Genomic DNA, 26,955 nt, shown 5'->3' with positions numbered 1-26,955 from the left:
TAAAATAAATAATAGTTTAAAAAAACTATAAAAATACGCTTTTATAGAAAATTCCACTAAGAAATAGAAAATAAATTTTAATAAATTTGTATTAAAATAGTGTAAGAAAAAATTATTTTTAGTTTTTTATTTTTCATTTTTTTGTTGAATTTGAAGCTAAGGATCGCAGCAGATGAAGGGAAATCGTACGGGAGAAACTGATGCAGCGGGGGAATCACGACCCTCAGTAATGAGGAAAACGACGCGAGAAGGAGTTGAATTTCAATTTTTTCAACTTTTTTTAAAAATTCGTCTGAATCAGTCGGTAACTTATCCGAGAAATAGGTGAACGGCGCGCCTGGTAGTTTCCCTTCTTGGTCATGACGCAGACACTCCGGGTCTCAGGAAAACAAAAAAATGCTAACCTGATTATCCTAGTAAGAATAACGGATCAAACTATTTCAAATATTGAATTATCATCCGTCCTTAATAAGTATGCCAAATTTCGAGTTAATCCGACGTTTTGAAAGATCAAAATCATGTTTTTTTTTTATTGCTTAGATGGGTGGACAAGCTCACAGCCCACCTGGTGTTAAGTGGTTACTGGAGCCCAAATACATCTACATCGTAAATGCGCCACCCACCTTGTATGTTGTTGCACGATATAAGTTCTAAGGTCTAGTATAGTTACAACGGCCCTACCCTTCAAACCGAAACGCATTACTGCTTCGCGGCAGAAATGGGCAGGGTGATGATACCTACCCGCGCGAACTCACAAGAGGTCCTACCACCAGTCCGTTACATACTAACATACGTATGAAGCTAATAAAAGCGTATTAATCAAATCAATTCTAGATTATCTGAAAGTGTGAAAGTCTTTAATTCGTGGTGTCTATAGGTTATCGTGACTGGTAAGGTAGATGGGAAAAGACCTCGGGGGCGCAGCCTAATACGTTGGTCCGTCCAGATCCGCACCGCTCTTGATACCACGTTTCACAACGCCCTCCACACCGCCAGAGACAAGAATGGATGGAGAAAAATCGTGCGTGCGAAGGTGATACAAAAGGGTGGTCACGACCCTCAGTAATGAGGAATACGACACAAGGAGCATAGGTTATAGTAGCAGCCACGAATTCGTCCGCCGATATAAACAAATAAGAAATATTATAATAATATCTGTATATCTCATGAATATCCGCGCGCTTACAGTCTTTAGAGCGTCGTCGAAATTGCAGCCGGAGGCGGAGAAGCCAACAAAGCGATTTGTCAGTAACGCTGAGAACAGTGTTAGAGAAAATTGCCGTCGTTTACGTGTGCGCGCGGTCTTTGGATTTGAGAATATAATCATGCTATATGAGCTTTTTATTACCGTAGATTAGCTGGAGAACCCACACCTACCTAATCGATCTTCTAAATGCTATTTGTATTGACTCGCTTAATAATGCAATGCAAGGGAATGTTTCGCGGCAGAAATGGGCAAATTGAAAATCTAAAAATCCGTGTTCCCAATGTTGAAAAGTCTTAATTACATTGTGACATCGACTGTCTTCTCTTCAAAACAGATCGCGGCAGAAATAAGCAAATTGGCAATGTAAAAAATAATGTTGAAAGTTGAAGTGCTAATTTTATTTTAATATGTTTGAAATTGTAAAATTAATAACGCGGTAGAATACTGGTATTTCAGCGTACAGACGTATTCCACAAATATTAATTAAATACATTAAATGATATTAATAAAACTAGACATATTATTAGGATATAGAATTATTTTTACATAAACTAATGTTGCCAAATGAATTTGATAAAAACATTCATCATAATGAGCTAGGAAAGGCCCGCGGATTTTCCATCTAAATGAATTAATTTATTCACAATGCTGTTTATTAACGTTGACGTGACGCTTTTGCTGCTTCTTTTGTCTGTCCGTGTGCTTGTGAATTATAGCCGAGAGTGCCCCTTTAGGCGTATAAATCAAAATCTTAGCGAGATTATTAATATTTGTTGAACGAATAAGAAGATTATATTTGCTGGATGCGTGAAATAATATTAGAATAGTGAAGTTTTATACGCACCCAAATTAGTATTGAAGCCAAAAAGTTTAAATAAAACGGTGGTATCTCAAACATCGGTCACCGTCCTCGCCGAACCCGTCGCTTGCGACGAAGGGCTCGACGAGTAAATTAACTCATAGACACAGTCCACAGAGTCTCTCGACGGATCTTCTCAGTAGGTCGCGTTTCCGATATCCGGTGGTATATTCAGTGAAGCACTACTCTTGCTAGGGCTAGTGTTAGCAACACTCCCGGTTTGAGCCCCGTGAGCTCACCTACACGTCAAGGAGAAGCTGAAATAGCCTCTTATGGCATGAGCATAAGTGGAGAAAAATAAATAATGGTGGTTTGAAATTTTACGCATAACCTACATAGTCTCTTTGTACATTTTTTAGTATTCGAATAATAATATATCAAATAAATTCGAATTGTTTCAAAAACCATTCTATAGTCTATAGCCAATCAAAGAGAAGCTTCTATATTAATTGCGATAAAAACATTAAAAATTAGAACCCTTTCAAAAAAGTTATTGCTATTGTTGTATTTGAAGACGGGCTCGACAGAAGTTACGAAGCGTATAGCCACCACTATGTAAATTCCGCAAACACTGAGTCATGAAATCTAAATCATGATGGTATGCTATAAAGGGTTTTCATTCTTCAAACCGAAACTAATGACTGCTATGCGGCAGAAATAGCCGGACCTATCTTAGAATGCTCATAATACGCCCAGGATTTTAAATAAATAAAGATATTCACGATTTTTTTAAATAAAAACGCTACTACGTGTGTGAAGGAACGGTTTCCTAACATTAAATATAAAAAACTCAACCTATTTCAATATGAAGATTAATTTCATTTTTTAATCTAGCAACACTATTAAATGACTTCAATTTACAAGCGGAAACTGTCTGGCGGCGTCCCGTTTAATATTTAGTTGTGACTGTACAGCGCGACAGCTCTATTCGTATTGTACGCGACTGTACAGATGATGCTAAAATTAAAAACTTTGTTCGTTCGCTAGACAACTTACGTTGTTAATGCAATGAAAACAAGGTCGATAATTGCTTAATAAGATTAGATAGTTTTGTGACATCGTTGTTATTAAATTATAGATGTTTTTTAGAAATAGTTTTCGAACTCATTGCCCAAGTTGTTTGGGCTATTTGAGGTCTATTCAGTCCCATAGGCATAGCTCACTGAAGTTCTTGACAGATCTTCTCAGTGAATCGTTATACAGGCAGTAGATACTGCAAAGCAGTACTCTTGCTAGGGTCGGTATTGACAAATTCTCTCAGGTTGAGCCCGTGAGCTCACCTACCCGTCTGCGCGAAACTGGAATAGCCTCTTAGAATACCAGCCAATTTACTGGTGGTAGGTCCTCTTGTGAATCTGCGCGAGTCGGTACCACCACCCTACCTATTTCTGCAGCAGTCGTTGTAACTATACTTGAGACCTTAGAACTTATATCTCAAGGTGGGTGGCGCATTTACGTTGTAGATGTCTATGGGTTCCAGTAACCACTTAAAACCAGGTGGGCTGTGAGCTCGTCCACCCATTTAAGCAATAAAAAAAGGTAGGAAAAAAAGATATAGGGACGTCTTCAAGTACAAAAAGCGAGTTAATTGTTGACATGTGTATTCCTACGACATCATATTGTATCATTGAAAGGTGAAAATAAAATAAAAGGCTTTCATAAAAATGTATTTTTTTATTGTTATGTTTTATTGTGCTCTTCATATATAATTTATAAAAAAAAACGGAACATAAGTGAGTGAGTGATACATACAGACAGTATCAGTGAACAAAACAAAATAATAAATAAGATACTTAATTAAATAAAAATAAAAATTAACTAAGCAACAACATAGTGTTCCCCAGGAAGAAAGACAGTCATACATTTTCATGAGCGATTTACATAATACATTTCATTAAAAATTTCATTCGTCATACAGAATTGTTTAAAAAAACATTGTCAGTGGTCAATAAATAAAGTAGCTTAATTAAAAAAAAAAACATTGCTAATTCGCGTTATTTTCCTATACATTGCGCGTCACGCGAGGCCCTTGACCCCATGCGTCATGTGCTTTTAATTGTCTTACGTTGCGTGTTGGAAAAAGTCCAAAAATTTCATATTCGAGAACGGTTCTTTTAAGCCACATGTTTAAATGTATTAAAGACGGGAGAATACACAGTATTACTTATTTTGCAACAACAACCCACTATTCAGACGTAACAATCAGTACGCAAGGCCAGACGTGTTTGGTTCCCGAGGGGGAGGGAGGGTGATAGGAGAGATGTGCTCCGCACTAAACGCTTCACTCTCACGCCTTTGCCTTTCATGAGTTCTGTCTCATGCGAGGTTCTGACGTGGGATGTTGAGCGACGGGAGGTTTGACTCCGACATACCTCACAATACAATATCATAAATAATTCATCATTAAAATTTTAATTAATGAAATCATTCAAAAAAGAAAATAATAACTAGTAAATACAAAAGAAAAACCTTTGATTACTGATGCTTGAATTTTTACGGGGAATCCCCGAGGTTCTGCTTACATATTCCTTAGCGCGCATCGATGCGTTGCCGCAACAACTTAGCGCTGGTTTTTAGTCAGTTGAACCCTCTGCAGATCTCTGCCAAAAAAATAACTAAGCGATCTTAGGCTCAGCAATGGAACTAAAACGGAAATTGTCTATCGCCTTAAAAGGTCAGTGTGATTTTTTTCGTATTAATTACACTTGATATGATTACAAAATTCAATCTTAAAGTATAATTTATTTAACTAAGTTTTTGTACAGTATCTACATTCCGTGGAAACAACTTATCGATAAACATAGCTTAGAAATTTACAAAAAAAAAAAAACGTATTTATTTCGAATCACATTGTGAAATCTTGTAATTTTAGGACTAGCTCGAATTAACTTACTAGGACGAAACTTCTAAGCCTACGAAATATGGTCACGATTGGTTTGTACAAAAAAAAAAAACATATTTTAACACTAAAAATAATATAATAATTTATAGTAATGACACTAGTATCTATTCAGGGACTAGCCTACGAAGCGATATTTTACAAAAGTGGAAGTCCCTACTCGATTACTTTAGTAAAAATCAGAAACAACAGGTTTTTTAAGTCACATTATTATCGAAGAAGGCATGAAAAGAATAGGCCATCCAATTTAGGCCCTCGTTAAGGAATCTACGGTATTAAAAATTACGTTAATTCCCGCAAATATCATCATCATTCATCACTTGATCAGTTGATCGTAATTCAGACCGTGAGCGATTAAAGTCTTAAAGCATATTGTGCTCATGACATAGGCATTTCTGCTGACAGCCTATGACGCGAAGACGCCCTGGTCCCACAAGTTCCACACGTATTGTTGCTGTATCCCGAATCTGAGCCGAAAGAAGAATCGCCGCTAGGAGGTTTCGGTGAAGCTCTCGGTCCTCTCCAGCATTGGATCCCGGGTAATTCACCGCCAGGCCATGCGCCGCCCGCACCGACGGGCACGGGGCCTGGTCTAGCGCCAACAGTGCCAACTTGAGGGTATAACCGCAGCAACGCATCCAAAAGCACACCTTCATGGAATTCTGAAGGATCTGGCGGGTGCATGTGTCGAGGGATCCTATGTTGTGCTCTCCTTCTTTCTAGAGATTTGGGTCTACGGTCTAGTCGTTGATGTCTCGGTCTATGCTGTAAAGACTGTGGCGCTTGAGGTCTGGAGCAAGTTCGACAAGGCGCCGCTTCACCGACTAAGCTCAGTTCGTCTTCTGCGAAGTGATCGTCGCTGTGTACGGAGTCATCAGACCGATGTGGTAGTTCTTCGTAAAGAGGAGCTCCACAGGTCTCGCCGCCGCACGAGTTCCCACCTCGCCATGTGTTGCCTGAACCGCAAACGAACACGCGACCAGTACAGTTAGGTCTCCTCGTTTCCACCATCTGCAAGGATACCAAAAAAATGCCTTTAATTTTATAGAATCTGATTTTGAAATACTTCATGTGCCTCGGTTTCAATGAATTAAAATAATACCAAACTAGATAAAAAAAAAAATCTTAAGAAATACACTACTTTCTTAATTAGTGCAGATATTATCTTGTGTCGAAATCAATTCAAATTTTGAACTGAGAGGATAATCTTTTGATTATCCTCTCGATCCTTATCCTTACGATTAATTAAAATCAAAATATTAAGTAATTAAAACACCGTCAACCATCTGGCACTTCGTTACAAACTTACAATTATTAAAACGATGAACATTTTAAACTCAATTATAATGTCAAAAGTAATATCAAGTCTAGACATGACGCACTTTGAGAACAAAAGTTTTGACGGTTCACTAATTGGCTTTTGACAATTTGGCATAAAATAACAAAATTAAAGTAATACTTGCTAGGAAATTTGGGCATTGAAACTTTGAAGGGTAAACTTGTCGACTAAAATACCGTATTGTCTTCGAAACAAACTGCTGCCTTTGAAAATTATACTCTTGAGTAATCTTTTTAAGAAACCGGGCCCGTTATTATGACGGACTTATTCAAGTTTACTAGCAAACATAAGTACAAAATAGTTATAAAGATTAACAAAAATACTCTGTCGCACAGTGATAGTAGGTTAATGTTATTACTATCTTATAAATCACATAAATCGGTGATCTATTAATACCATACCCAAATAAAAACTATGCGACAAAATTCCTCAATATTGGTAAGGATTTGATTTAAAAAAAATGTAGATACAATTAATATATTTCAGCTGAATTTGAGATTCTAAAATTGTGTTTTAACATTCTTTCGTGTGGTTTCTAATACATTAAACCAACATGAAAACATACAGTAGATTGGACCTATGACCCATATCAAATATTTCATCCTTTTTATTACCATTTTGTTGGCATTAAGAGGCTACTTCAGGCCATCATAAGAAAAATGCTGTCGTCAAAAATGAAAAAGTCTTAACTATCTTGACTATTAGCTAGCTTATCATTTAACACGGAACAAAGCACTGCATTTCGGAGCAAAGCAAAATGGTGATATCATAGAGTACGCCCTATAACCAGCTCTACAGTCCTCACAGCAAGCCATAGATAGCCATCACTGATCTATCACTGTATTGTTCACAGTGTGGTTTTATCAATAAATATAGACAGCACTCGTGAGATTCAAATTCGCTTGGAAATATTTAGTGCAAACATTATGATGTTTGGCGTATTTTAGTCAACATGGTTACAGTGAATGTTTTTACCATTTCAACTTTTATCTCAAGAGCGTCAGAACGAAACCTTTGTTGCTAATTTTTAATACAAGTCTTAGAATTTGAAAATTTATTCGATCGACATAACATCCCATGCTCACGGATCGTTTAGAGCCTCTGGGTCTTCGGAGGGACTTCGGTTACCCTCTGTATTTTGTGCCGTATGTTTCATGGGGAGTGCTCTGATACCATCATCTCGTTTTTATCACCGCATCGCCTGCCACCGGAGTAGAGTTCATCCATACTACCTGAAGCCAATGCGGTCATCCACAGTGCGTTTCCAAAGGTATTTTTTGCCACGTAACATCCGGCTATGGAATGAGCTCCCCTCCACGATGTTTCCCGAGCGCTATCACTTGTCCTTCTTCAATCGAGGCTTGTGGAGAGTATTAAGCAGTAGGCAGCGGCTTGGCTCTGCCCCTGGCATTGCCGAAGTCTATGGGCGACGGTAACCACTCACCATCAGGTGGGCCGTATGCTCGTCTGCTACAAAGGCAATAAAAAAAACAACCATACAAATATTTCTTACCTCCAACTGCGGTTCCAATTCTTGAGGTCTATGGGGCAGAGGTGGCCTTCTCGGGAGATCTTGTAAGTCTTCGTATAGCGGCGCCGGCGGTGGGGCCCGTCTCTGCGACCCTGAGCTCTGGCTGGGCGCTGATGATTTCGAAGGCAATAAGTTTGTAACTTTTCGTTTGTGCCTAAAAAGAAAATATACATATTTTAATAATGCTTCAAGACAAAGGTCAATGGAATACATCTTGGCGTCAAAACTAGATGTAGAATTCTTTTGATATATCTCTATGACCGTAAACTCTTAAACAGGACCAATAATTAAGGAACACTGTTTTATAAAATCAACTTGCAAAGTTTTTACGTAGCGAATAAATATTTTTGTGAAATAGCACCATTAATCACAAAATGATTCCAAAGCTAATGTTTTAAAGACGTCAATCTCTTGCGTCATAGGAATTTCTCGCTATCTCTCTCGCACGTGAGTTCGTCACCGGTAGTGACGTCAAGAGTAAAATGAGTTACTGTTATTTAAGCCGTAGCAGATCTGTAAGGTTCCCAAGTTACACATTTCGGATCGTACATATTTATATTTATATATTTTAGGCTAGTAATACTACATCCTGTTTCACTATGACTATCAATGATTGCATAAAAAACGACTAAATCTAGAAACTGCTCAGGCAGCACTTATAATCGATGATACTATGACAAAAGCACTGTACCAAGTTTGATCAAAATCTAAAATAATTATTTTTAGTTAAATATTTATTAACGAAACGCTTAGTTAACAAAACATTCAATTTTTATTTATATAGATAAGACGTTGGTGAATTTATAAAGAGAAATGCGAAAACATTCTTAGTATTATTACCAATAGCGTCGCGGCATCTTATAAAAAATGAATCTCCTACAGCGAAAACAAAAGTAAGCCCTAAGCAAACACATTACAGTAAAAACCATATTTACGCTAAAGCCCTCAATCTTTGTTATTTTTTATTACCGAGGTAAAGCTATAAAAGTCCTCTATTAATAAAATTCGAAAGTCCAATATCATATTTTTTGGGCGAAAGTACTCGTATTACGGTTTTATTCTGTAGCTGTTTTTAATAACCGTAAGGAAAGCGTGGATAAGACGTTTTAAAATTAGATTTCGAGCGGAGATTTGCCATGAGAAATGTTATTTGGTTCGTTACAACAATATCTTTTTATTATAATATCTATTTCATAGAAAGATATCTTTACTTTTTCATGAATTAAAATATCATGTTACGAATAGCGATAATGCTGTAATTAAAATGCGCAAAATTAAGTCTAGCCTAATTAACTCGATCGAATTAAAAAAGGTAAATTGATTTAGTGAAGTCGTATCGATTACCATGGATCGCGGATTTTTTTATTACTATGCCACAAATCGGAGAGGCTGCTTTGTGAGTATTATAGAAGGGGGTTTCTGCTAAAAGGCTGCATGGACTGTTGGCTTTGAATTTTCTTATATTAGCTAGAGTTCAGTCACACATCCGACTCAGGCGAGTAAAGCAAAGCCGCCGTCTCTTGAAATATGTCTTGTTGGATCCCTCGGATCTACTCGCAGTGTCTTTAGGCTGTTCAAGCACCGGTCCTCGTACTCCCACAGCTCGTCTATTAAGAAGAGTTCGATGAACGATCAGATCTTCTTAGCGGGCCGTGAATCCGATCCGGTAGTAGATTGTGCAAAGTATTGCTGTTGCTAGGGCGAGTGTTAACACATTCTCTCAGCTTGAACCCCGTGAGCTTACCTACCAGTGGCGCCGTAGCTGGAATTGTCCCTTACGCTACCAGCGAATGGATAGGAAAATAATTCAGTCAGTTGATAGTGGCTTAGTTGTCACTATCAACTGACTGATCATTATATATATATAATGCACTGTGACGACAAATCGACGGCGACTCTATAATGACTTAGTCTAAATAATGCATTGCTAATTTAGGATTTTAGAATTAGCACAGAGACATCCACAATATTCTTTCCCCGAACATAATAGCTTTTACGTCCGCGATCCCTTTCAATTACGACAAAAGAAGCGGTAGTTATTATAAACACATTAGACACGCTTATATTGATGCATTGAAGCAGATGTGCCGGTACTTAGACAAATTCGACGGTACTTTAAGATTTTATTTGTTTGGGTTTTTTTTATGATAAAATGAGTAGTACAAAGCTTTCGGGCGAATTAAAAAAAAATGGAAGCAGTTCTGAATTTGACTCTACTGTTTTGTAGGTTTTCCTGAACTCTTTTTTATAGGTGAAGAATGGAATTTTAGGATTACTTCTTTCTTTTATTTGAAAACTGGTGATTCTCATTTGGTCTCATTAATTTCTTATTAAATCTAACTAGTGGAATTCGAGTTATCCTTAATAAGGCATATTTGATTCCGTTGTAACTAATGTTCTTTTGGTTGTAACTTGCTTAGATGGTTGGACGAGCTCACAGCCCAGCTGGTGTTAAGTGGTTACTGGAGCCCATAGAATCTACAACTTAAATGCCGCCACCTACCTTGAGATATGAGTTCTAAAGTCTCAATATAGTTACAACGGCTGCCCCACCCTTCAAACCGAAACGCATTACTGCTTCACGGCAGAAATAGGCAGGGTGGTAGTACCTACCCGTGCGGAGGTCCTACCACCAGTAGCGATGTAGTAGTTTGTGAAGGACCGACTAAGTCTTAATTGTATTAATCTAGACTTAGATACTGTGAAAATCGATAAATATAAATCGGTCGCAAATTACGTAAGTCCACTGGTTTTTTTTTTTTTAAGTAAACAAGTCTTCGTTTTTCATTGCGATTTCGTACCCTAATTCATATGCAATAAGAGCGGTCTATTCCCCTACTCTCAAACAAAGACTCTTACAAGGTTTCATGCCCCCATTGATAGTCCGGCATAATTTGTTCATGTGCATGCTGGCGACATCCGAACATGAAAGAGATGCGACAAGAACAGACATCGAACAGACGACCCGACCACCCACTGGCTGTTTAACCTCGCCGCTAAGTGCTCACAGTCGGCTGGTTACGGATTGGCCATTGAGCTTAATATATTTAAATTCGTAATCTTTGATTTTGTTTCGAACTTAAGATTTAGAACACAATTTATAAAAGTAATTTTGCTATTTAGAAATGTTAATGGTAAATTTGGATTTAATGAAATGCATGTCATAATACCTTGAATTGTAAACTTATTTTGAAAAATATATCAGAAATTCATTTTTAATATTGAATGTCCGGCAGTTGACGTCTGTTGTGTGATAGTATACACGTAGAATAGAAAAAAATATATATCACAATATTATTTTCAAAATGGAATATTATTTTTAAATAATCTTATGGATCCTTTCATTGATAAAGATTACAAATATTTTTTTATCAATGCTATCATAGCTTCCAATAGTAAATCATAAAATTATAGGTCCGGCCAATTTGCTACAATCTAACTGTGTGACGGCAACGAAAGCCTAGTTCCACGTTTTTATGTCCACCCTTATCTGTTATCTCATTTTTAAAGATAAATACATTTTTATCTGTCAATGAAAAGTAAAAGATCAACTTTATGACAATATGCTTAAGGGTTAATTTCGAATTTTTCACGACCGAGACAATAAGACCTTTGGTTTTGGTGTTGCTACGAAAAAGTTTTTGTTCCTTGTCGATAAAAGTAATAAGATAAATCAAGTTAATACGCACGGACAGTAACCACATAACTTTCTTTGTAAATAATAATTCGATTTCGTGTCTCGATTGTGGGGTTATCGATAAAATTTCACTGAAAGGCATTTTGTATATTGTATCGATTCTGTTCGAATTCAGCATTATCTCAGATCTAATTATTTATTTTATTGGTTTCTGATATGAATTATAATACGCGCTCTTTATTATTTATGTCTACTATATAGACAGAAATATATAGAAATAAATCGTTTTAGAATGACGCTCTTTGTCAAATTTCCTTCAGACCAATAAATGTGTAGAGTTGGCATTAAAACTAACCGTAGATACGATGTATTTTTGTTCGATTTTGATTAGACTGTAAGTATAAATAGGCGGAGATTGTTTAGTCGTTGTGGGCTTACGATGAACTTTGAAGGGGGTAACCGTTACTGATGGTAGGTTGTCTTGCGAGCTCGCGTGGGTAAATACCACCAGGGCCGCCAATACCTGTTTCGTCACCCGCATGCAATACCGATTTTGTCACCCGACGACTACTTGTTCTGAGTTTAGTCAAAAAAAGGATAATTAATGTGGTCCGTAAGTTCAAAGACGCTCAGCGTGCTATGGAAAGGTGTATGCTCTGAGTTTCTTTGATGGATCGAGTCAGAAATGAGGAAATCCGTCAAAGAACCAAAGTGACCGATATAGTCGTAAAGATAAGCAAGCTGAAATGGCAATGGGCCGGACATAAATGTGGCAGAACCGATGGCCGATGGAGTAGACGCGTTCTGGACTCGAGACCACGTACCAGTAAGCACAGCGTTGGACGTCTCACTGCCCGGTGGACCGATGACTTGGGACTATGGGAGAGGCCTCCTTCCAGCAGTGGAGGGATGCAGGCTGATGATGAATGTTGTCACATAAAGGTGTGGAAAAGAAAAACAATGAAGATAAAACAATGACTTGAATTTCGGGATGAGTCGCTTGATTTGCCGCCCGTGTGTGGTTTACCCTTTTGCACGTCCGCTTACGGCAGCCCTGCGTACCACCGATCTATGTTTGTGACCATTTTAAGGTCTGAAGTCACTTGATAGTTTCGAGAGAAATAAAACTGAATTTAAAACAAGCGTCCAGTCAAATCGTCTAAGACAACACGTTTTGTCGATGAAGCCACGACGGGCGCGCGGTGTCAGATTACTCGTTATCCCACAATTATTGATCCATCATTAATCTAGCGTGACGTGTTATGAGATTGATTGGCGTTTGTCAACAACGGAATCGACGGGCCGGTCATAATGACGCGTGATTCGGTGTCGCGTTAAGAAATACGTGTCGGATCTGTCACGTTTTTATGAGTTCGAAAATATTCGATGGTAGTGTTTTTTTTGAAGAGCCGTGTCTGAAATTTTAATTGGTCTAAGATCTTGTTTGAGTTTTTGTTAGTATAGATTTTTGTCTTTTTTATTTATTTTTTGTCGAACATGTAGGTACTCATTTAAAGAACTACATACACTAGTATATTATTATGTATAATTAGTAATTATTCAACAGATATAATATATATTTATTAAGACACTATTCTCAACTACGTGAGCTTAACTCGCAAACGAGTTTTGTTATAGCTGTCCACCAACGGCACCAACAAAGTGATAAAAAAGTACCACAATTTTTTTTATTGCACACCGATGTAACAGTTTACGACACACCCGATGTTAAGTGATTAACGGTAGGCAACGTCTTGGCTCTGCCCCTGGCATCGCTGATGTCCACGAGCGACGGTAACCACTTACCATCAGGTGGGCCGTGTGCTCGTCAACAGGTGCAATAAAGAAAAGCTTATCAGGGCAGTCGATAAATGACCTCTTCTTGTCACTTACTTACTTAAACTAGCTTTCTTGTTAGATCTTAAATCGCTATAAATCATATAAGATCTTCTCACAGTTTCATCTTAAGATCTTTATATACGGAAATTCCTGTTACAGGTGCATTAAAAAAAGGGTGCGTGTACTTATGTACGCGCGTAAAAAGTTATACTTTATTTTTTTTAAATTTTTTTTCTTTTTTTTATATTAAATAATTAATAATAAATATTTAACGTTAATTTTATTTATTTAATTTACTTCAGATTTTACATCCATATTACACATCTTCATTACATTGCATTAACATTTCATTTATACTAAAATTAAATAAAAATAATAACTAATCTCGGACTAAAACAAAAACAATAATAATAATAAAAACAAAAAATCAAATAATAATAATAATAATAATAATAAAACAAAAACTCTAAATTAACATGAAAACTACCTTAACCTAAAGGCTGGTTTGGATCCAGAGTGCTCAAAATGTTAATAATTTAATAATATTTAGTATGAATTATATTAAATAATAATTTTGTCATTTATATAACTAAAAAATGAATGCTAATAACACTTTTTTTACGAGTGTACATGCGCGAAAGTTCACCTGCGGCTATATTCAGACTCGCCAAGTCACGTCGGTCGTATTGTAATGAGCGATTTAGTGGGCAACTTCATTTCTGTTAATTTTGTGTAACGGTGCGCGCGCATCGTGAAATTTCACTCTCATCAATTTTTCATAACGCGCCTAAAGAAGTATAACTTCAAAAATCAAGGCAGTCGATAAATTACTTCTTTTGTCACTTACTTAAACTAGCTTTCTTGTTGGATCTTAAATTGCTATAAATCGCATAACATCTTCTCACAGTTTCATCTCAAGATTTTTATATACGGAACTTCCTGCTAAGGCGGTGGTCTAATTAACACAGTATCTACTAATACAATACAGAAAACGTTGTAGGTGGCGCCTACGAAGTGTTGGATAGCGGAGTATTACGTGTTGATTGATAACGATTGAAATTGCTATGGCGATTTGAAGTTTATTTTAAATTGAGCACCCAGATTTGCATATTGACCAGCCTTGGTAAATAATTATTAAGTAGTCGTGGTCTACAGGATAAGGATAAGATGCAACGGTGTTCGAATCTCCGGCGGGTACCAATTTTTCTAATGAAATACGTACTTGACAAATGTTCACGATTGACTTCCACGGTGAAGGAACAGCATCGTGTAATAAAAATCAAACCCGCAAAATTATAACTTGCGTAATTATGGGTAGTAGGACGTTTTGTGAGTCCGCACGGGTAGGTACCACTACCACGCTTATTTCTGTCGTGAAGCAGTAATGCTTTTCGGTTTAAAGGATAGGGCAGTCGTTGTAACTATACTGAGACCTTAGAACTCATATCTCAAGGTGGGCGGCGGTATTTACGTTGTAGATGTCTATGGGCTTCAGTAACCACTTAACACCAGGTGGGCTGTGAACTCGTCCACCCATCCAAGCAATAAATAAAAAAATTAATTCTTTGTTATGCTTTGTTGTTATTTGTTATTGGAACTAAACACGACCACTGTCGCGTGCACGACATAAAACTGCGTTTACCTACGCAAAAAAAAAAGAGCTTGAAGTATATGTGCACATTTTGAACTGTTATAGTTTAAAAATATTATATCAGTGATTTTGTTCTCTGAAATATAACTTCATTTGCAAAGTCCGTGCTGTAGAGGAAGACTTTTTGAAGACAATTATTTTAATGTTATGATGTCGAAAATAAAATTATTGTGTACAGGCACAAACAGACAAAAATAATTAGATTGTTAATTCACCTTTGAAGCTGCCCGCAAAACTGAACGTTTCGAAAAAAAGACTCTCTGGGACTTCGATGCCCATCGCCACATTATAATGGATCGAAAGACAATTGAACTTTTTGGCGGGAACACGAGGAGTGAAGTTGTGTGATTTGATTTAGTTTGTCTATTTAGTGTTTCTTTAGGTTTAAATGTGTAATAACGGTGGTTTATTAACTGTTTAATATCTGTGAAAATACACAAATGGGGGAAATGAAACAAATCCGCTGGACGTAACTTCTCGGGATCCTCCAAAAAGTCCACCGAATTATATTTCATCCTATATCATCTCATTTCATTTAATTTCATCCCAGTTGATTAATGTCTCAAATTAATCATCTTCATTTCATTTCACTTCATATTATCATTTTTCATAAAATAAGAATATAAATTGTAATAAGACATGATTTAAAAGTCTTAGTTGCCAGGTCATAAAATCCCTTAAAAAAAAAGAAAGACAATTGACCTTTGCGATAGCAGTGGTCGGTGCATAATAATAAATGCCTATTGAAATTTCACATGCCTTCTCCAGTCGAGTCTGTGTGCCAACAAAGATTCAAACTATGACAGTTTCATTCTAAAAGTCATCAGTTGAGTTGATGTGATCGCTATCCCGGAAAGATAGCGACGGCTATTGCTATGGCGACACACATTAACTGACGGAAGGTGTCAAAATTCCAACGGGCGCGTTCAGCTGTCATCCCGGGCACATTGTGAGCACAAAAGCGGATTAAATTACTAGGGTGTTACTCGCGGTGTCAGACCGGGGTTTGTGTGCAAACATTACTTTCCTTCAAAATATGGGAATATTTGTAGCACTATGCTTCAAAATATGGGAATATTATGAAGCACTGTGTTACTTATTTCGATCCATTGTAACGTTAAAAGTTTGTGTTTTTTAAGTGGGCTTCATTTGTTTTTTTGGTGCTATTCCAGGTTCCAGGGTATCATGATAAAGACATAACTATGTACAATATTCTGTTATCGCATCAAAAACGAATCAAGTTCACCAATGAAATGATTTATGGATTCATCTTCTAGTAACAAAAACTTTTGCAGCGCTAAACATAAGGATGTTAAAAAGACAATTAGGTCAATGTCACGTGGTAAGTCTCCGGGACATGACGGGCTCAGCATTGAGCACCTGCGTTATGCGGGCGTGCACATCTCTAGGGTTCTCTCAATGCTGTATAACATTTGTGTGGGTCATAGTTATTTGCCAAGGGAAATGATACGAACAGTAGTTGTACCAATAGCTAAAAATAAGACTGGAGACCTTGCAGATAGCAGTAACTATAGGCCTATCTCACTAGCTACTGTTATATCCAAAGTGTTGGACAGCATGCTTAACTTTAAACTAAATAAATATGTAAATCTTCATGATAACCAATTCGGATTCCGTTCAGGTTTGTCGACAGAGAGTGCAATCTTAAGTCTTAAGCATGCTGTCAAATACTACACGCGGCGAGGAACACCTGTTTATGCCTGCTTTCTTGATCTGTCCAAGGCGTTTGATTTGGTTTCCTATGACCTCTTGTGGAAAAAGTTGGAAAATATTAAACTACCCACGGAAATAAATAACATTCTAAAGTTTTGGTATGGGAACCAGATCAACAATGTGCGATGGGCTGGGGCTTTGTCTCTTCCGTATAGGTTGGAGTGCGGGGTGAGACAAGGCGGGTTGAGTTCGCCTACGCTCTTCAACCTGTATATGAACGAGCTGATCGGCGAGCTCAGTAGGACCAGGATTGGTTGTTTCATAGACGGGGTGTGCGTAAACAACATCAGCTACGCAGACGATATGGTGCTGCTGAGCGCGTCTATCTGTGGCCTAAGGCAACTTGTTTCTTTGTGTGAGGGATACGCCAAATCACACGGTTTGGTGTACAACTGTAAAAAGTCGGAGATCATGGTCTTTGAGACCAGGGGTGGGACGTATGATAAAATACCTCCCGTAGTACTCAACGGAACGCCATTGACAAGAGTTTATAAATTTAAATATCTCGGCCATGTGTTGACCCCTGATCTCAAAGATGATGAAGATATTGAACGAGAGCGGAGAGCGTTGTCGGTTAGAGCAAACATGATAGCTCGCAGGTTTGCACGGTGTTCACTTAAAGTCATGGTCACCCTCTTTAGGGCCTACTGTACTAACTTTTACACGTGCAGCTTGTGGGCTGGATATACTCAAAGATCGTACAATGCTCTCCGTGTTCAATACAATAACGCGTTTAGGGTGCTGGTGGTGCTGCCCCGCTTTTGTAGCGCATCAGGGATGTTTGCAGACGCGCACATAGATTGTTTCTACGCTACCATGCGTAAGAGGTGTGCATCTCTGGTAAACAGAGTGAGGGCCAGCTCCAACAGTATCCTGAGCATGATCGCAAGCAGGCTGGACTGTATATACATGGGTCGCTGTGGTGCCATCTCCCATGGGATGTTACCACAGTAATTCATTGTGATGTAAATATAACTACTAACATAGGTCTAAGTCTTATTAACAATTTATATGAGTCATGGATACTTGAAATAAAAACATTATTATTATTATTATTATTATAAGTCTGCGAGACCAATGTTTGATAGTTCTGAACGAAAAAACAAATAAGCACTGTTTAATTTCAGTTATCGAAAATCTATGAAAGCTAGATAATATTGGTATTAGTAATGAGAAAAATGAGGTAGCCACTGAACTCTTCTCTCCATTGACAACATGGACAAAAGCACCCGACTTAAGACCAAAAGTAAAGCTCAATGATGCTCTTAAACCAGAAAGTGTAATTTCCTCCCAGCAACACAAAGCTGGTATCGACACATGTAGATTCACAGTTAACCAAAAGTTAAACATACAGAAATCCTTCCTTAAATACCCTGTGAATCTAATAAACTAGTGCCTACTGCCTTATTTGTGGATCCGTTCCCCTTTAATCTACCCTTGGAATTGATTAAAGACTCCAAGTTATAAACTGTCTCGTGTTTACATTGGAGCCGACAAGTTTTTGATCAATAGCAGTTCACTTGAACCTTACACTAATTAGTTGATGGATTAATTAATTCGTCTTTCGTTGTCTTGGGTGTATCGGACGATGACCGAGGAATCTTTTATTGTTGCTTTAAAATTTTAAAAGTAAGACTACTCTTTATGTTTTTCTATCCTTATATTTATTTTTATTCGCACTTCTATTTTTGTAATTTATTATTTATCCCAGAACGTAATTAAGTGTACTCTACTCGATTTCGATCTGATTTAGATGTCTATTATGCCGATGATCTTTTACATCTCGCTACAATGATGGGTGCTTGAGGTAGTGTGGTGGAATCATAATTACATGGGTGGACAAGCGCACAGCCAACCTGGTGTTAAGTGGTTACTGGAGTCCATAGACATCTACAACGTAAATGCGCCACCCACCTTGAGATATAAGTTCTAAGGTCTCAGTATAGTTACAACCGCTGCCCCAGTCTTCAAACCGAAACGCATTGCTGTTTCAAGGCAGAAATAGGCAGGGTGGTAGGCAATACAATAAAAACTGTTACTCCCATTTTTCGTTTTGCGTATGAAAAACCTACAACAAAGTTTCCTGTAGTCTCATATCAATATTGCAACGCACGAGATTGTAGGATACATCGCACCGTAAGAAAACGAATTGAGATATTATGCAAATTATTGATTGTATGCAGATTGCATATAATAATCCGTTGCACTCGAAATCAAGTAACAATTCGTTTACCATAATGAGAGAGACAATAGGCTTAATAAAGACGTTATGTGATCCTGAGATAGCATTAGCTATGGCGCCGGTCGTTCCTTTGTCGTGATCGAATTGTTGACTTGAATCTGTTTGGTTACCAGACTGTGTTCGATTGGCTATTTAAACAAAATTATGACGAGAACAACGGTCCACGCCTAAGGGATCATATGGTATTCAATTCCTATAAGAATTCTTCTTAATAAGACGCATTCCTCATGTCTGAGGGCCGTGACCACCTCCTCTCATTATCCTACTCTGTTTTTGTTTTCCTACCTATTCTAGTAACTTTGAAGGGTTATTCTAGGTTCACCAAACTAGTAGGTGAGCTCACGGGGCTCAAACCGGGAGGTGTTGCTAACACTGGCCCTAGTAAGAGTAGTGCTTCGCAGAATCTACCACCGGATCGGAAACGCGACCCACTGAGAAGACCCGGCGAGAAACTCTGTGGGCTGTCTCTATGACTTAATTTACTCGTCAAGCCCTTCGTCGCAAGCGACGGGTTCGGCGAGGACGGTGACCGGTGCTTGAGGTACCTAAAAGCAGTATTAATGGATCGAGAGAATCCGTAATGACGTGTTTAGGGCGATATCGACTGTTTACCATTCGGTTCACCGGATCTGGTATGGGTTCTCCGGATGATGTTTCGCCATCTTCCTCTGTTCTCAACGGTGTGTATAGCATCTTAAACTAAGGTATCCAGTATGTATATGGTATGTAGTATCATATAAGCATGGGAGCCTAAATAGGAGGAACATAAATTGTACAGCGTAAATACCTTCATTTATCTTTAGACATTAGGAAGGCTGGCAAAAATTATGCACTGGATGTGTATTCACATACGATTTCCCCGATGACGTATTTGGGTATCTTTATAAAATTTGGGTAATTATGTTTGGGTAATTATACCACAATCCTTGCCCATTTCTGCCGCGAAGTAGTCATGTATTCCCGGTAACACGAACAAACATGCAAACCCACCTATTTTAATATCACTAGTAGATATTAAAGCATAGTTTTGAATGAAAGTTAAATAAATAAAACAAAGTAATTTCAATAATTATGAATACATACATTAAGTATACAATACGAAATAAAGCTTACAAATAAATTACCTTATGAATTTTTCATGTAATGAATTCATGAATTTGTATACAGAAAAATTGTTCATGCAAAATGTAATTAAATATATGGACTTTAATAACAATGTATTTAGGTAGGTGCTTGCTCAAAACTTTTTTTTGCATCAACAATTGCGTAACGAAATAAGTTAACAAATAAATTCCCACGTGGAATTTTAATGTAATTAATTCATGAATAACTGATTTTAATCTTGTACACAGAAAAGTTGTTCATGCGTAATGTAATTTATATATTATGTGGGCTTAAAACAATGATAATGTATTTATGTAGTACTAACTATAAACGTAGGGATACCAGCAATTTGGAACGCCTTGTGGTGACCGGTAAAATAGAGGGAAAAAGGCCTAGGGGTAGAGGTCCCAAACGATGGTCGGACCAAATAGCGGAGGAACTGGGGATACCTATCAGCGACGCACTCCACCGGGCTGCAGGGCGGGATCGATGGAGACAGTTGGTTGACGAAATCGGACGGAGTCACGATCCTCAGCAGTGAGGAACCGATCGAAGAGAGAGGGAACTATAAACGTTTGACGGGTGGAACAACTTGAATACCATCACTTATCTTGAGCTTGAGCTTGATTGAGCATACTGGTGGTAGGACCTCTTGGGAGTCCGCATGGGTAAGTACAACCATCCCGTCTATTTCTGCCGTGAAGCAGTCATGCGTTTCGGTTTGAAGGGGGGTTAGCCCTTGTAACTATTCTGAGACCTTAGAACTTATATCTCAAGGTGGGTGGCGCATTTACGTTGTAGTTTTCTATGGGCTCCAGTAACCATTTAACACCAGGTGGGCTGTGAGCTCGTCCATCCATCTAAGCAATAAAAAAAACATAAGAATTCAAGGTTTCAACTTGATTGTACTAGGGCGGGTCCCACACTTTGAATCGGAATTTATATAAAACACTAGCGACCCGCCCTCGCTTCGCTTCGGAAACATTAAAACACACATGAAACCAAAAAATAAAAAATAAATTAAAAAAAGTGGCCTATGTTCATCAGGGACAATGTCGGCTTCTAATGGAAAAATATTTTTTCAAATCGGTCCAGTAGTTTCGGAGCCTATTCGAAACAAACAAACAAACATTTTCTCTTTATAATATTAGTATAGATTAAATACTAATGGTACCTCAAACTACGCTCTAACAAAGTTGATTACGCGAATAGGTAAATTCTACGCGTTTAATATTTATTACACGATGTTATTCCTTTATTTTGGAAAAGGACAAAAGCCGAATACATATCATTCGGAAAAAAAAGGTATCTACCTGCAGGATTTGAAGTTCGGCTTTTTCTCCTACCTATGCTGGTTTTTTTTTATTGCCCTTGTAGGCAGACGAGAATACAGCCCACCTGATGGTGAGCGGTTACCGTCGCCCATAGACTTCAGCAATGCCAGAGGCAGAGCCAAGCCGCTGCCTACCGTTTAATACTCTCCACAAGCCTCGTTTGAAGAAGGGCATATCATAGCGCTCGGGAAACACCGTGGAGGGGAGCTCATTCCATATCCGGATGGTACGTGGCAAAAAATACCTCTGGAAACGCACTGTGGATGACCGCAGTGGCTCCAGGTAGTATGGATGAACTTTACTCCGGTGGCGGGCGGTGCGATGATAAAAACGAGATGCCGGTATCATCTCGAACAACTCCCCTTCCTCGAGATAGACTTGATAGGCTATATCAGCGTTACCCTATCGCGTAGGTGAGCTGTCGGGGCTCAAACCAGGAGGGTTGTTAACACTGGCCCTAGTAAGAGCAGTGCTTCGCAGAATCTACCAGCGAATCGGAAACGCGACCCAAACTTCGGTACCGTCGCGTCGGTCAATACCAATGCTGGTCGTTTTGTTCAGTAGGCCACGAAGTCTAGACCGTTCTCTGTGTTGTACCGGGAATAACCTATTTAGTTTCTCGCTGGATCTTCTCAGTGAGTCGTGATTCCGATCTGCGAAACACTACTCTTGTTAGGGCTAGTGTTTTTTTCTTTGTATTTTTATTGCTTAGATGGGTGGACGAGCTCACAGCCCACCTGGTGTTAAGTGCTTACTGGATCCTATAGACATCTACAGCGTAAATGCGCCACCCACCTTAAGATATAAGTTTTAAGGTTCTAAGTACATTTACAACGGCTGCCCCGCCCTTCAAACCGAAACGCATTACTGCTTCACGGTAGAAATAGGCGGGGTGGTAGCTAGCCTTGCGGACTCATAAGACGTCCTACCAACAGTAAACACCAGAGGTCCTACCACCACTAGAGTGTTAACAAATTCTCTCAGATCGAGCCAGTGAGCGCACCTACCCATCCGGGCGCATCTAGAATAGCCCCCTAGGCTACCAGGGAATAGGTAGCGGGAAAAATCGGGAATTAATTACATTTGAAAATCGTAATAAGAACAGAAGAACCATGTGCCGGTTATATTTGAATTAATTCAATATTCTATTTTGTTTTTTAAACTACATTCTAGAATCGTTTTGGAGTAGAATTAGAACGGCCTATTCTGTCGTACCTGGGGCCCTTGTAACTACAGGGCCCTCGACGAGACAAAGGCCCAGTAAATAGTTCATTGTTCCGGAGCCCCGACGGCGTGTCGAGTGGCCGAAGAGTTTACGTGGTTTTTTTTTCTCAATGCTCGCGGGCTGTTCGAAATTCGAAAACTTTTGCGGTTTCAACAATGACGCCGGTTTTTGTTATTCGTGAAAGCGCGTTCGTTTTTCAAGTTCGTATTTTTTTTCTTTCTTCTGTCTTTTCAGTATTGAAGTCACCGGATGTTATTAATATTACTAGTGGTCCCGCAGTAGTCGAAATTCGACTATAATTAATTGAAATTATAAGTTTCAACATTATTATGGTTCTATGGTTACAGATTTCGCCAAGACTAACACTATAGACAAATACTCGTAATATTAAAGATAAACAATACTAACCTATTCTCAATTTGACTACAGACTTTAAAGAATAACAAAAGTTTGACAATAAACAAAAAGTATATGTGTGTGTGTGTGTCAAATACACGGTAGTGTGTGTAATGTTTTCTTTATTGATTTAATGTATCTTTGTGCATTATTTAAAAAAAATATTAGCATTGTGCACTTCTTCTCTATATTCTCTTTAAGTATGGAAAATTTCATACTCCTCCGTCCGCGAAATTTTTGTAAAAAGGGTTACAAAGTTCTTGCTTCACGTATTAATATATATATTTATTAATTTAAAATGAGACAGCAGACACTAAAATGACCTTGCGTTCCTTGAGACGCGTTCCAGAAATGATTGGTCGGTGTGATAATGTAAGATCTACGTCATTTGAAAAAAAAAAACTCAACGATATATGATTGAGATATGAAGATAAAACGCAATCATTCGCGACAGATATACAAAACAAATATCCCAATTGCCCCACTGAGTATATCGCCTGATCACGATTCCCAGTCGGTTGTAGATTTAGGAACTGGAGATATTGTCAAGTTCTTACAGTCCGAGCCCCGTGAACTCGCTAAACAGTTAACGCGAAGCCAGCATATCCCCTCGAAAGTACTGACAAAAAATTGGTATCGATCTGTGCCGATTCATAACATGCTCTACCATTAAATGCAAAACAATAAGACCACGGACGATAATTCGAAAAAAATATATATTAATATACTTTTCAACATGATTGTACGTATAGTAGTTCTAGAGGCATAGACTGACAGCCTTCTTTATAATTTATTATCGGAATCTCTAAGTGTTGATATAGATAATTAGGGTATAGTTCGCAGCAAAGCAACCAAGAGATATGTTTCACAGTTTATTCCATTCGAAAGATTAATTGTAAAAACAAAACTATTGCATGTACGAGATCCCCTATCGACTGTTCAGCATAGCGAGTCGAATAATACACTAATTGGGATGGTTACCATAAACAATGTTCCCACATAATGGCGCAAGGCAGCGTGAAGCACAATAGGAAATTCACACACACAAAATTCTTAGTGGATTGAGACAAAAGGCCCCCTGAATATTCATTTTAACGGATCATGCCCAGGAGTCGGCCCGCCCTCGGCTCTGATTGGACGAACGAATTCAAATTGACCAATCAAATTCCTAGTTTATATTTGGCGGAGTCGATCACGCGTCGTTGCGTTGCGAAAAACGTTTTTGCTGTCGTATAACTGATGCGTGTGTTGTAACTTTCCGAAAGAATAAGGACGTATGTATAACTAATTAAATTCTGTTTTATTATAGTCTCTATATACATATTTTGTTGGTTATCAGTGTAATAGTAGAACGGCTGTTCCACCCTTCAAACTGGAACGCATTACATATGAATTTAGATAAATTAATTAAAAGCGTATATGGTGAATTTTTAGTAGTATGTTGTAGTTTTGAATAACATATGTTAAGGGAATGGAATGAGGCGTTCGCTCCTGGCCTTTTCATTTTTCATTGTTATTATTATTTTTTAATTGTTTTTTTTGACTTGTTTTTTTTCCTTTATTGTAAATATTTTTATTTATTTAAAAAAAAAAATTGACAAAAAAAAAGCCCGCTGAGTTTGTTTCGCCGGTTCTTCTCAGGACTGTGGCTTTTTTTGGAACCGGTGGTAGAGTTAACATTGTTATTTATATTTTGACATTCAACAAGTGTGTTATACTGACATCTAAGTTGAAATAAATGATTTTGAATTTGAATTTGAATGAGTTCACTTTACACAAGATTGTTCTTCGCCACCTATGGTATCATAGATTTAAAATTAAGCGCTTGTCAAACCAGTCGAATAATTGTTTTTGTTTTGTTATTAATTTTATTATTTTCCAAATTTCGGCATTAATAAAATACACATTATACTGTATTTTGGACTTGAAAAACAATTTTTTTCTAAGTACGAGCTGATGTACAAAGATCAGAATTATTTTTTATATTTTATTTAGTTCTGTTTTTACAAGCGGGCAATTGGTATTTTTTTTTATTGCTTAGATGGATGGACGAGCTCACAGCCCACCTAGTATTAAGTGGTTACTGGAGCCCATAGACATCTACACCTCGAGAATACTCCAGATATAAGTTCTAAGGTCTCAGTATAGTAACAACGGCTACCCCACCCTTCGAACCGAAACGCATTACTGCTTCACGGCGGAAAAAGGCGTGGTGGTGGTACCCACCCTTCGGACTCCCAAGAGGTCCTACCACCAAATATATTTGTCCGTTTAGGGTCCATATTTCGAAGCAATCGAGATTTCAACATCTTGTCTCAATACGAACGGTGACATTTCTCGTGAACAGTATCTATACAGTGGAGTACTTCTAAACATTTCAATAAAACGCTATACAAGACTAGAAATTAGAATAAGATATTTGATTACGTAAGCAAAACAACAAATCTAATATGTGTTTGAAACAACAATATTGACTGACTAATTCAATGTTTACGTACAATGTTATCTTACTGAGCACCCTGTAGCGACAGACAACCAGATTTAGCCTCATAATATTGACATTTTGTATGATTTATTAACTATAAACACGCACTCCAAGTTGTATTGTTCTAAAATAGATCACGGGTGTGTAATACGGGGTGTAGCTCTGCTATGTGGAGCGATGCTATGGTTCACATGGAAATAAATGTAAATGTGTATATATTTTAATGTGTAACTATACTCGATACCTTAGAACTTGTATCTCAAGGTGGGTGGCGCATTTACGTTGTGGATGTCTATGGGCTCCAGTAACCACTTAACACCAGGTGGGCTGTGAGCTCGTCCACCTATTTAAGCAATAAAAAATAAATAAATAAAATGTGTATATGTATTTGTGTATGCATATACATATATTTACACTTATATATGAGTCGACTATTATCAAAGGCGGCAATCTGACTTTTGGACAATGATTGGTAAATCAGAAAAACGAATTATTGACTTTGTATTCCATCGGCAGTCACAAAACTCTTCGGAACAACATCTTAGATAAATAACAGGTTAACTATTAGCCTTTATTTAAGGCAGGTTTTGAACCGTATTCTTTGAAGGAGACGATTATATTCAAATCAATCTGTATTGACATATCAATTAAAAAAAATTGTCCAAATGCACAGATTGCCACCTTTGATAATAGACGACTCATATGTCGTGTGTGTGTATTTGTAATAATTTATATTTCAATGCACCTACCATTATTTAGTCTTACCTACCTTTAGTTGACTGATAGAGAATGTCTTAGGAATTAAGTCCGCCAATGTAAGCAAATATTACATGAAGTGTAATAAATACACAATAAAATAAAATAAATGCTTAAATTGAACTTATATCAACAAGTCAAAGAACTTGTGATGTTTGTTAAAAAGGCTTGATAAAAAAAATCGTTAATGTTTTTTTTTGTTACCCTTGTAGGCATACGGAACATACGGCGACCCATCTAATGGTGAGTGGTTACCGTCGCCCATGGACTTCAGCAATGCCAGGGGCAGAGCCAAGCCGCTGCCTACCATACATACACATTCGAGTAATCACTACATATTTTTTTTTTTGTCAGGGGAAATCGCCCGACTTCCGCCCTCCACTGGGGATGGAGGGCGGGGCATGTCAGAGTCGAACTGACCAAAACCTCCTGTCGCTCAACAACCAACGTTCAAACCTCGCATGAGACAGAACTCATGAAGAGGCAGAGGGGGGAAAGTGAAGCGTTTAGTGCGGAGCACATCTCTCCCATCACCCTCCCCCTCGGAACGCCGGACCGGCGGTCGTCGGCGCCACAACCACCAGCCCTCTCGGTCGGCAGGCTATGGGCAGAGCCAAGCCACTGTCTACCGATACCTGATTTCCATATGTCTGTTTGTAGCATCGCACGATAGCAAGATTAATATCGCTTCGCTTGTGGGACACAACTATAAGGCAA

General features: G+C 38.1%; 1 protein-coding gene across 4 annotated transcripts in view; it reads right to left on the bottom strand.

Moving 5' to 3' along the window:
- Nucleotides 1–3,725: 3,725 nt before the first annotated feature.
- The window catches only part of LOC101740264 (uncharacterized), a 224,299-nt gene continuing 201,069 nt past the window's right edge, over nt 3,726–26,955 (bottom strand). For all 4 annotated transcript variants that reach the window (XM_062676049.1, XM_038020392.2, XM_012697665.3 and 1 more), the window contains 2 exons: nt 7,818–7,989; nt 3,726–5,976 (listed from right to left, as the gene is read on the bottom strand). In XM_062676049.1, the coding sequence (XP_062532033.1) occupies nt 5,344–5,976; nt 7,818–7,989 (805 nt within the window). In that variant the 3' untranslated portion in view covers nt 3,726–5,343. The remainder of the gene's footprint in view (nt 5,977–7,817; nt 7,990–26,955) is intronic.

This window comes from Bombyx mori, chromosome 25 (assembly GCF_030269925.1).
Source record: "Bombyx mori chromosome 25, ASM3026992v2".
In the NCBI taxonomy this organism is placed as follows: Eukaryota; Metazoa; Arthropoda; class Insecta; order Lepidoptera; family Bombycidae; genus Bombyx; species Bombyx mori.
This window is presented reverse-complemented; position numbering and strand designations above follow the sequence as displayed.